Below are 11,624 nucleotides of genomic sequence, written 5' to 3'. Positions count from 1 at the left end.
TGAAATTCATCTGAAGGAGGATTCCAACGGCTTCGTTCAGGGTGAGTTTTGACTGTTCAAGCTTGCTCATAACTTTCGCCCATGCTGACATCGTCACTTCGTTTGCCAAGCCTGTATTGTTAACCAGCTCCATGAGAGACGACATCAAATCGATCTTGTGGCGACGATCAGATCGTTCACACTTGGATTTCAACGCTTCAAAGATCATCTTGGCGGTTTTGTGGCCGGCGGCTTTGATGATCCCAAGCAGCGACTTGTCAATTGTGTTCTTCATCAGGCTGGCAATCACATGGTTGTATTCAGTCGCCAGGTCAGAGAAGGTGTTTGTTTTCGCAATCATCGGTTTGGTTACGGAGAAGGCGTATTGAAGAGTAGCTTCTATTGACTCCTCCCACTGAGCATAGTTGGCCGAGTTGTAGGACAGGACCACATGATCGGGGTTCACTTCTTGGTGTAGCTTGAGAGGGGATTTTAGGAAGCTGCTCAGGATGACTTCTTGTCAATGTTCTTGGGCACGAGCGGCGGCAGTCACTGGATCATGAACGTGGGGTGGAGCTGCCTTCAGACGATTCAACTCAGCCGTCATGTTGGCCATTTGCTGTTGGAGGGCGGCGAGCGCATCATTGGGGTTGGCAGCCATGTCGGTCGGGATGAGGGGAACTTGTGAGTATTTTTCCTGTATAATTCTTTCAATCTCTTCTTCGGGAATTCCCTCGTCCCTTAAGCAGATCCTGTCTATCTCAATATCCTGCTGAGACCTATTCATCAACCGACCTCCCGTAGAAATGGAACCTTATCCTAAGACAAACGTGGCCTGGAAAAAGAGCGGCTTTTAACCTATAAAGGCTTGGAAGCTGCACGGTACAGTCCGGCGGCAGTCAGCTCTCCACGTGTCGATCCCGGTATCCAATCTCGGTAATATTTCTAAGCATGAGTTGACTAACCTGCACGGTACAGTCCGGCGGCGGTCAGCTCTCCACGTGTCGATCCCGGTATCCAATCTTGGTGAGGAAAGAGAAGGGATACCAGGCGTGCAAGAGCCGGACTGTACGTGCCCGGCAGTGACAGGGTTAGGGTTTGGACCTGTCACTGACGGGAGCTAACAACTATGTACAACATGTGTAAGTACATAGAGACTAGCTAAAGTTGACATTAGTGCATATTGGACTCTAACAGGGTGGCCTTTTTTGGACAGAGGGGCGTGCTGAAGGCGTGGCGTGGGGCGTTCTTGGTTGGTGTTTTGCCAGGGCAATGGGCGGGCGTGGTATCAGTAGCGTCCCCGTGGCAGTTACGGGTTGGCGAGGCGTGGTGTGGCGAGAGGTGTGGTGCGGTGGTGCTGGGTATATAAGGGGAGGGAAGTGGGACCATTGATCCGCAGGGGATTTGGTTTTGTCCGCCCCCTCCCTGGGAGTCCCCTAACTGCTTGGTTAGGCCCTCCCTGGACAGCTTACCAACCGGCCCACTTTTGCTCGTTGCTCCGGCACAGCTGGAGGGTCATCCATAGGGCCTTCGGGTCTTCAGGGATATTCAACGTGCCAAGTGAGATTAAGGGGCAAGTTTTGCCCCATTTTGTGACAAAAAAACACCCCAAAACTTAGATCTACAGATCTAGAATTCTGTGGATTTAAGAAAGTGGGATATATTACTACAATTTGTCCAGCTAGCTCTCCACAAGAGAGTGCCGGCTGACATCAAAGCCAACCTGTGGACACAGACTTTGAGTTGAACCCACCAAACTGCTTTAGTGGGAAGTAGTACAGCATGGCTCATTCCCTAGCTTTCTATTTATTATCAGATGAAGTCCTTCAGGAATACTTCTTTGCCGACATCAGGTAGATGTTGTTTTCTTCCTGAATATTTCTGACCATTAACTGAAGTGTGTGGTTCATACAAGCATATACCGGAAGTTTTGTAACCGGATTTTGAAATTACTGAATTCTTAACCCGGTGGTAATTAAATGCCCTTACCTGTGCCTGAGAAACAAGGGTGTTCTTCTTCAGAATTTTGGTCCGCCTGTGATAGTATAATATTGGTGCCAGTGAACAGTCTTGTCCTTTTTCAACAGCAGCCTTTGCACTCAGTCTAGTCCAATAGGGGGGTTCACAATTGAATTTTACTAAACTTTGGAGCCAAATTTAAGGCCTTTATGAACAAAGTTTTAAAATTTTGGGAAAATGCACAGCAGCAGGTGATACTGATCAATCAGTGCAATTTATCAATTTTTTTAAAAAATGTTCATAAACACCTTAAAATGTGTCCCAAAGTTTTGTAAATTTCAATTGTGAACCCCCCTAATAGACCAAACTCATCTTGGATCACTGTACTTTTGCGACTCATGATTGATATGTTTGAGCACCACTATCACACCCACAGCTACAGTTACACGGTACTAGTAGTACTCATTGGACACAAAAATAACCCTGAGATATAAAATCAGACACCCAATATTTCATGATTGATTCTTTTTAGCTACTTTTTGTGTCCCCGGAGATTGGATACTTGACATGGATATATACCTGAGGTTTCTATATACAACTGTTATTTACCTGTGGTTTTATCTACAACTCTTTACAGGCCCGGTTATGGCGTGTTTGCTTGGATTGGAAATGAAGAATTTGATAGGGAATTTATAGGAGAACGTTATACAGGCAGCTTGGATATGATGAACATGGCGCAAGGGGACATGGATCGCTGTGCACCAGTTTGGGACACTACAACTGATCCTGACCTGACGGATGTGGAAACTAGGGCTTTTCAGTGTCTTACTTGTCCTGTTCTTCTTCGTCATCGGAAGGTGCGGCGTCATTTTCTTGGACATCGGTAGGCGCGGCGTCATTATCTTGGACATCAGTTGGCGAGGTATCTTGGGCGTGGGCACTCGAGGGCTTGGGGTCGTTTTGAGCAAAGGGGGGGGACAAGTCCAATTGTTTGAAGGCATCTTCATTGTAGTTCGAGTCGCCTTTGAATTCGCCTCGAAGATCTATTCCCATGGCGATGTACACTGAACTGATCGATAGGAAAGCCTCATTGATCTGAACCAGTTGTTCTGGTGAAGAATGTTTTGTTTACCATCAGCAAGCTTTAATCAAGTGCGCGCCAATTACCCTATTTATTCACTCACTTTTGCAAACTTGTTTCCCGTCTTTAGTTTTTGAGATCGTGTCGATCATCGAGAAGTATGTGGCGAAGATCTCAACCACAGTCGTTTTGTGGATGACCTGTTTACCACAGAAGTAGAACCTGCTTAAGTATCCTATCGTGTGTCTTAGAGGAGCTTAACTGCATGAAAGAGAGGACCTAGAAAAAAGAAAAGAAGAAGAAAGAGAGGAACTTACCGCGTGATGGTCATCGAAGGTTTCGACGATAGTCTTCAGCTGGACCACATAGACTTGAACGCTGGAGACGGATTCTTGGAGCTTGAGGCTATCGTTGGATTCACAGCTCTGCTTAACACTTTTGGTGGCAACAGTACAGGATTCGTATACTTGAGTGACAGTAACCTCGCCTTTCATAAGCTGCTTGTTATCATCGATGCAGCGAGGAATGAGCTTTCTTTGAGAGCTCAACGCTTGGGTTGATAGGGCTGTGGGACATATGTGACAAATTAGTCTATGGAGGTAGTTTTATCCATAGCTTCGTGATTGCTTACCAATTCCTAGGACGAGGATAATGGCAAAGGCTCGCATGATTTTCAGATGATGAAGTAATAAATATAAATGTTGGAGGCAGGTGTAAAAAGTGTTGGAGGAAAGGAGTGGCGTAGCCGACTGGAAAGGCGTAGAGGTGTCCTTTTTATAGCTTTCACCGTCTGGCTTGAGTACTCGGATGGTCCCTATACCCAGACTTGAAACAGCTTTTGATTGTTGATACAGATCTAGAGACACGTCCAACTTTCTTGGGCGTTTGAAACACTTCATCCTCCGATGGAGAGGCGGTTTCTACATTTTTTGTAACAGTGAACACGCTGTGAGCGCCACCGCCTCCAAGTTTACGCGTACTGAAAGTCAAACACGTATTTATGGTGAACTCACATCTCCTTTGACCACCGAGCCGAAGTTGTCTTGTGGTGAGCGGAAATGAATTTTGGGAGTGGTGAGGTCCAGGAGCACAGAGGGGTTTTCCCCCCCGATTTTTGGGCTGCTGTGTATTGTAACATCCAGGGGACTTGAAACATGACGTCCGGAATCTGACTGTTCTCTGAGGCTGGATCAATTTAGAATCACCAATTCTGAAACACAAACAAGTTGTGTTCCGCATGGAAGTGCGAGCTAGTGCGAGGTGGGCATCGAGGTCATCGAGGCCGCACTGCCACTGCCCAGTGCGGCCCGCAGACAAGATCCCATGCTGTACAACATCATCTAGTCATAATTCTGCGGGTCTTTCTCTCTGGGAGGCCGGTTACACATTCAGAATGATGATGACAGAAACTTGGAGGCGATGTATGTCAGCTGAAGTGCATGCCAAGCTTTCTTGGTACATTGGGTCTTGGTACATTGGGAAGTCTTGGTACATTGGGAAGTCCGCCATTGGGCCAATTGGAGGACTGCCGACAAATTCTGTATCCCCCCACAATCAATTTGGAGTCTCAAGAGCTAAATCTTCTTGCGCAAATTTAGACTTGGTCCCAACCAATCAAAATTTCCAGGTCTCCAGATTCAACAGGAAATCCCTTGTTGTGACCATAAATAAGTCATATTGCAGAGAAATGGAGGACTTCCTGTCAATCTGAAAATCCAGATCTGAGCCAACAGATTTCAGATTTCACAGTAAAACCCCAAAGCTGCCAAAAGTGATCCAGAGTTCCAGATTCCAGACCCCTGCAAAATCTGGAATTCCAGATTTATTTGACTGCATTGAAGAATGCTTGTTGAATTGGTTTACAAATCACCAACAAATACTACTGCTTGAAGGATGCCTCTGCTCTCTACAGGATAGCTATTGGTAAGCACCTTTTTCATTTGCTTCACCTCTTTCATTTTCAACTAAGGCATTTTGCTTGTTCAAGTACTTCACCTATTGTTTTGGGACAAGTATTTTGAGTTAGGTAACTGGGAACTGGAGTGGACATCTGAAGCTGTACAACTTACGCGGGAGATGTGGGTAACTTATTCTAAGCCTGCACCAATAGCTGCAGCCCCTAATCATTGTTGGCTAGAAGCTCCCCTTAAGGTGAATCTTCCATGTTCATCAATCAAACAACAGCTAACTTACCAAAATCTCTATTATTCTTCTGCAGCCAAAGACTAGCATGCTAGCTGGACTTGGTCCAACCCGCTAGTCTACCCAAACGCAGCAAGAGATTGACAGAGTACACACCGGGGGAGTTTGTTTGGCACTTGTATGCAAGTGCCATTGTACACCACTTTTCAAGAACCCTGTTAGATATATCCTGTAACTTGAGCCTCAATGTATGCTGAATTAATGATGAATATAGGTTTAACTTATGCTCAATTGAGCTGAAGGCATGTTGGAAAGGGGTTGAATTGAATTGAAAACCAGCTCCAACTTGAATCTATGTATTACTGGAACTATTTTAGAACTCATTTACAACTACCCTGCAAAGACATATAGAATACAGCAGAAACAGGGGATTTTTGATGGGAATGATATATTTCAATTTATCATGTGTTTATCATAAATTCCAAAAAGCTCAAGATATTTCAATTTGTCACAAAAACATGCACCTTTATGTTTGTGTGACACATTCCTCAGTTGCTGAAGTTTTTCACAACATAGTTGAAGTTCTGGGACAATTCCAGCAAGAAAAGCTCAGATTAATCAGGAGTTGTGTATGACTTCAGAAAATATCCCCCAAATCATTTGTGTATGTACAGCTGAAAATTGCACACAATTTGTGAAGGTTCCATCTAAGCCCCTGCTGCTGCAGGAGCACTCAGCTTGGCATCACTTGGCTGAGTGATGATATGTGACACACCAGCACACATGTGTAAGTTTGTGTGACACATTCTTCAGATCCTAAAGTTTGTCCCATGGGTCTTAGAATTCTGGGACAAGTCAAGGGGAGACTCAGATTACCCGGGGTTTGTGAATGACTTCAGAAAATCTCCTGGAAAAGTATTTGTATACTGATGGATTAAAATAAGATACAATTTGTAAAAGATTCACCTACACCCTGTGTATTGCAGGGGCACTCATCTTGGCATGATATGGCTGTGTGATGGTTTACGTGTCACACATGTTACACAATTGTTGGGTTTTCTTCTTCCTTCTACCTCACATTCTTATGCTCACCTTGCTGTAAAGCTCAAAAGTGTTCCTGAGAACCTTTTGATGAGTGCAGAAAGGGATGAATGAGGTTACCTCTGCCTTTCCTGGGTCACTAGACACTAAAACAAGCCCCCCAATCTACGATTGGAAGGTTTATGTAGTGATAGTGGAGGTGTATCAAAAGATGGCCTACTTTGAGCAGGTGGCTTGAGGGGTATGGTGATGTAGCTGATTTGTAAGTGTTGTAATGAGGTTGTAATTTATGTGTAAGGGTGTAAAACCACAATATAGAGTGGGGCTAATACTGTAGAGTGAGCAAGTATTGTACTGTTATAAGCTGAGTGCAAGTAGTTTGCTGAGAGAAATTACAACTGGGGGGAGGAGAGCTTCCTTAAATAGAAAAGAGTGAGACATTTTAGCTCCAGGGGAACAAGAGAATGAGGGGTTTTAGCTGCCCTGAAAGCTACAATGAGTTATTTTGGCTGGTGATTGACAGGTCACATGAAGTCATGATGTCATATGAGGGAATTTGCCTAGTGAGAAATAGGAGGTGAGATGTTTTAGCTGGCCTGGCATGTCAAATGATGTCATCTGCAAGCTGCATGAGGGGTTTTTGCTATCTTGACACCTTCATGATGACATCTGTCAACTGTCAGACTGCAGCCCCTATTACACTAGTCTGCATGCACCTGCATAAGACTGCATGACACTGCATGACATGTGCATAGCACAATGAAATGAGTGCAGCTGATGAGGTAAAGGATATGTGAAGGGTAGACAAACTGTCAGGGTGGTCCATGTAACGTATTACATGTCCTGGGTAAGTGTGGTTCATGTAACGGATTACATGACCTGAGTATGGTGTTTTGTGTGTATGTAACTGAATGATGGTGTCTTGAAGGGGTTGTATCTTCTGATCCAGAGGGGTGTAAGGGGTGTTTTCCATGGTGTCCTGTGTAGTTTTGGCCCTAGAGTCCAGTGGTGCCGCCATATTGGTTGATTTGATAGTGTACATATGAGAAAAAAGGAAATTTTGAAATGGGCTAGATGGGTAACCATAAAGCATACCACATCACCCATCTGTTTAGCTTTTATATGTGGTCATGCATCTTTTCTTACTGATCATGTTGAATTTGATCCCTGCTCAGATTAGACTGATTGCTTTCCTTTATACTGCTTATTTGTTGTGTGCACTCCTTCTCTGACTGTGACAGATAGTGAACATCTTGTGATATCTTCCCTCAGATTCTATTGTGTTCCATTTACTTTCTCCTCTTATTCATTTTCACTCACACCCAAGTTGATGCATTGTACTTGTCTATATACAGCAATCAACCCATCTGTTCACCTCTATTTTTCTCTGCGCCATCATCAAGCCACATCTGGTGAGCTTCTCACTGCCCTCTTTCTCAAGCCTCCCGGCTCATCTATTTGCCTCTGTCTTGGTATTTGTGTTCTGATTCAAATCCCAACAACAATGTTTCACACAAACCTGCACACATTATATGTTTGTGTGACAGATGGCCCCTCAGCCAATGCAAGCCAAAGCCAAACCACAGTACCAGAGCAACATCAGACCTCCCACAGTCTTACTACACTCCATCCTAAGTTTTAACTATGTGTAACAGAAACAATTTAAGAAGATTTGGAAGCTTTTTGGTGTGCACCCTGAAAATAAATACAAAACATCTTCAGAGAAACCTACTGGGCATGGGCTTACAAAGCAGTCAAAAATCATGATCATCAAAAATGAGGAAATTTGGTAAATATTTAGGATCAAGTATACCTTATAATTCAATTGGCCTTGTTTTCAGCATAGGTATGGTTTGCATTTTACACATACATTACACAATACATCTAGTATTGTTCCAGGTATTATCAGGTTATGTTGTGGCAGATGTAAAATTGCCTTCCAACCAGCATCTAACTGAAGTCCAACCAAATATATGACTGATTTCAACAATGTCACTTGCACACAAGTTTTGAGCAAAATCCCCTGGTGACAAGTACTGAAAAATCCTCCAGAGCAGAGATTCAATTTCCTCAGTTCAGAATTGACCAAGCCCGTTAATCTTAAATCCTTCAATACCATCACATACTACAACCAGGACTTTCTTAATTCCTTTCCTTTCTGTTATCATCACTCTCCTCCACCAAACCTTGCCAATACCAAGTAATTCTGAGCTCTCTGTTATGAGCTGTACACGCGCTCACTAGGCCTGGGACATGTTGTATCTATCACTTGTCACCTCTTCCTCCCATTAGGGGAAGCCAGGGAGAGATTCTCACACTCTCCCCATCTAGCAATCTACATATTTTGAAGTCTCACCTATAGACGCTGTGGTGTTCAGACAGGTACATGCAGCAGAATGATTGATTTGGCACAGGAATAGTGGACTGGCACTCAAGAAATTTCAGGATTGATATCTCAAGCTCTGCCTCAGCCAACAATATTCAAGGTTTGGACTCCGCCTCCGCTGATTCAGGTTCAGTCTCATTACATTCTTTTGGCTATGGTTCTTCTTGTTTTCTTTCCCTGGTTATGTTTTGCTTATTCTTTCTCACTCAATTAAATGCTTCTCATGTTTCTCTGATTTGCAGACTACCTCCACTTTGGGAGTTCCATTCTCTTGCTGTTGTTTGGTTGTGGAATGTTGCACGGTGTGGTGAGCCTCATCAAAACACTGTGAAAAAAACTCAAAAAACTTCTGCCAGTTGACATGCAGTATTACAAAGTTGCCTTTGTAATATTTAGGGCAACCAACCACGTAGGAAAACAATGCGGAGCTCAGGACAGAGTCAACCTATAGAGCGCCAGGGTATTACCAAAGACACAGGATCCAGGAGCCTCAACCTCAAAAACTCCAGCATCACCAAATACAGAAATGCATCAAACATCAATCTGCATTGGTCAACAACTCAACACCACTTTTCTTATCTCTCAGTTTCACAATAATGCACCTACTTTAAGTATCTGTCTCATCTTCATGCACCTCATTGCTTTTGTGCATTTCTCTTACACTTCTCCTTGATCAAAGTTTTTCACTTTTTCATATTTCTCACAACCACAAGTCAATCACCTGTCAGATTGTCTATATAAACTGCCACTGCAAAAAAAACTGTGTCAACTGTGAGCAGTTGACATGTGGTAACTCTGAGGAAGCTTGTGGTGTTACACCAGCCTTACTCAAGGTTTGACTCAACCCAAGCTTTAATGCACAGTCACTGTGCACCTTGCAAAGTGACTGTGCCAACAAAGACACTTGTGCATTCAGGTGGAGTTACAATGGCAGCTTGGCTTGAGTTCTCTGCATGTCAACTGAAAGCAGTTGACCAAGTTTTTTTTGCAGTGTGCCCCTTTTTTCCACACTTTTTTCCCCCATCAGCTCATCAGACAATAGTTTTTCAATATTTATATAGTCTCATATTTACCCTTATATTCAATTGAAGTAACCATTCTGCCTTGACAAGTATATCTCCTTACCTGTGCTACATCCAGTAACCATTCTGCATGAGAGCATTATTCACTTCACCATTTTATCACTTTACCCCGATAGCATCATGATCTTCTGTGCCACAACTTTTCTTGAGTTTTATTACTCTATTGGTGTCTTCTAATCTTTAGAATTTCACCCGGAGGGCAGCCTTTGCACACACCCATCCCCTCCACAGCTATCTCTATCCCACAGAGTAGTCCCCACAGCGGTGGTTGTGTTGGTTGTTTTCCAATGGTTGTTGTTGTCTTTGCAACAGACATGTGTTGGACACAAGGGTCAGGCGCACACTGATCATCCTATACTATAGTTCAGGCTCCGCCTGAGCTTGGGCAAGTCCCCCATGCAATTTCCATCCACAAGGAGGATACCATCACTTTTTGATCATCATTGATCCTGATCCTGTTTCTTTTTCAATTTATTATTTTTCTGAGTTCCACTGAGTTAGTTTTTGAGCATATTGCCAGATTCCTTTCCGCATCTCTGACCTCCGATTCCACAATCTTGATAGTTTTGAACCTTGTGCATCCCTTCTGCGCCTCTCCAACACTGTTTGTTGGAACCTTTTTCTCTGATTCTACACCTCCGCCAAGGGTATCCATTCCCTTCGTCTCTCAAACAAATCCACCCCCACGCCGCTTGCTATCACTGTTTTTGATCATTTTCCGCTTGTAATTTTACGGACCTCCACAAGGGCAGCTCCATAGCACTTTCCCCTCACCACCCTGCCTACAGTCTGACACCGTAGGAGCTCCATAACACGGAACTTCTCTCCCAACGATGATCATAACACTCTCCCCTCATCTTAGGAGTAATTAGACTTTGGTTGCAGAGTCCAACCAGCCCCTCCAGACAGACGTGTGGCTTTTCTCTTCCTTCTAAGAAAGCGGAGTTGAGTTCCAACCCGGGGTGGTTGTGATTGGCGGTTAGTCAGCTGTTACCCATTAAAGTTTCATTCAAGGCGCCGACCTTCAGAGACGCGCCCTGACAGCGCAAAAATGGTGGGAATAAAGTGTTGGAGCACTGCATTATTTTATAGCAGAAGGGCGGCGTTTTACGCTGCACTTTTGCTTTTTCAACGGGGAAAAAAGCACCTGTGAGCTAAATTTAGCCGTAGCGCAGCGTGTTATGGCTGCGCTACAGCTTTTTGGGAGGGGCACGATGACGAAGGTACCCGCTGCGCTGCGCTATAACGGGCGCTTCTTATAGCTCAGCGTACTAGCCTTTCGCCACTGGCACTCAGACCATGATGAACTGAGTCCGACTCTCTTGTCAATATTCGAAGCTGAATACTGCTGAGAGAAGGGCAAAATAATGCGTCATTCCAATTCGCTTCACCCTCCGGCACCTAAAGATTAGAATGGTATCCAACAAAAATCTATGCATCAACTGCTATCACCCGACCTCACTTTCCCCTGAGACGGAAATTACGCGCAAAAATAATTTCTCTCCGAGAGTGCAACTGGGACACATTAATCCAAATAATGGATGTTTAGCCAAATATACGGGGACATAGAGCAAAGTGTCGATGTTCTGTTGCACTGCTGAGCACGTACAAGCACATATTATGTGTGGTGCAGTGTCTACTTATTGTTGGACTGGGGCTCTAGGAGAGCTAACAAAATTAATGGCTCCACTTTACCGTTATCTTGCCTGACTGAAGTGGTTTCTCTCACTCTCAGACTCTCAGTCGTCGTCGCTTGGGTCTAGGCGTACGAGTACCACCTGATCTGAAGGTATAAATAATACTCCAGTGGGGCTTGAAACATTTTTTCCCCATCCAAGTCGCCCACTTCCCTACAACTCCCACAAACAATATACCTCGCATACCTATTCAACTCCATTCGCTTGCAAGAACCCCTCTTTTTCCCCTCACAACAACACTATACCACAATAATAAA

General features: G+C 44.2%; 1 protein-coding gene across 1 annotated transcript; it reads right to left on the bottom strand.

Moving 5' to 3' along the window:
• Positions 1-2,763: 2,763 nt before the first annotated feature.
• On the bottom strand, positions 2,764-3,687 carry PtA15_2A589 (uncharacterized protein; the record flags this gene model as incomplete). Its single annotated transcript, XM_053166623.1, has 4 exons — positions 2,764-3,047; positions 3,123-3,219; positions 3,337-3,584; positions 3,651-3,687. 4 exons carry the CDS (start codon positions 3,685-3,687, stop codon positions 2,764-2,766), a joined length of 666 nt encoding a protein of 221 aa, XP_053017827.1.
• Between the last annotated feature and the right edge of the window lie 7,937 nt (positions 3,688-11,624).

Source organism: Puccinia triticina, chromosome 2A (genome assembly GCF_026914185.1).
Source record: "Puccinia triticina chromosome 2A, complete sequence".
NCBI classification, from domain to species: Eukaryota; Fungi; Basidiomycota; class Pucciniomycetes; order Pucciniales; family Pucciniaceae; genus Puccinia; species Puccinia triticina.
Note: the sequence above shows the minus strand (reverse complement) of the source record. Positions and strands in the feature narration are given on the sequence as shown.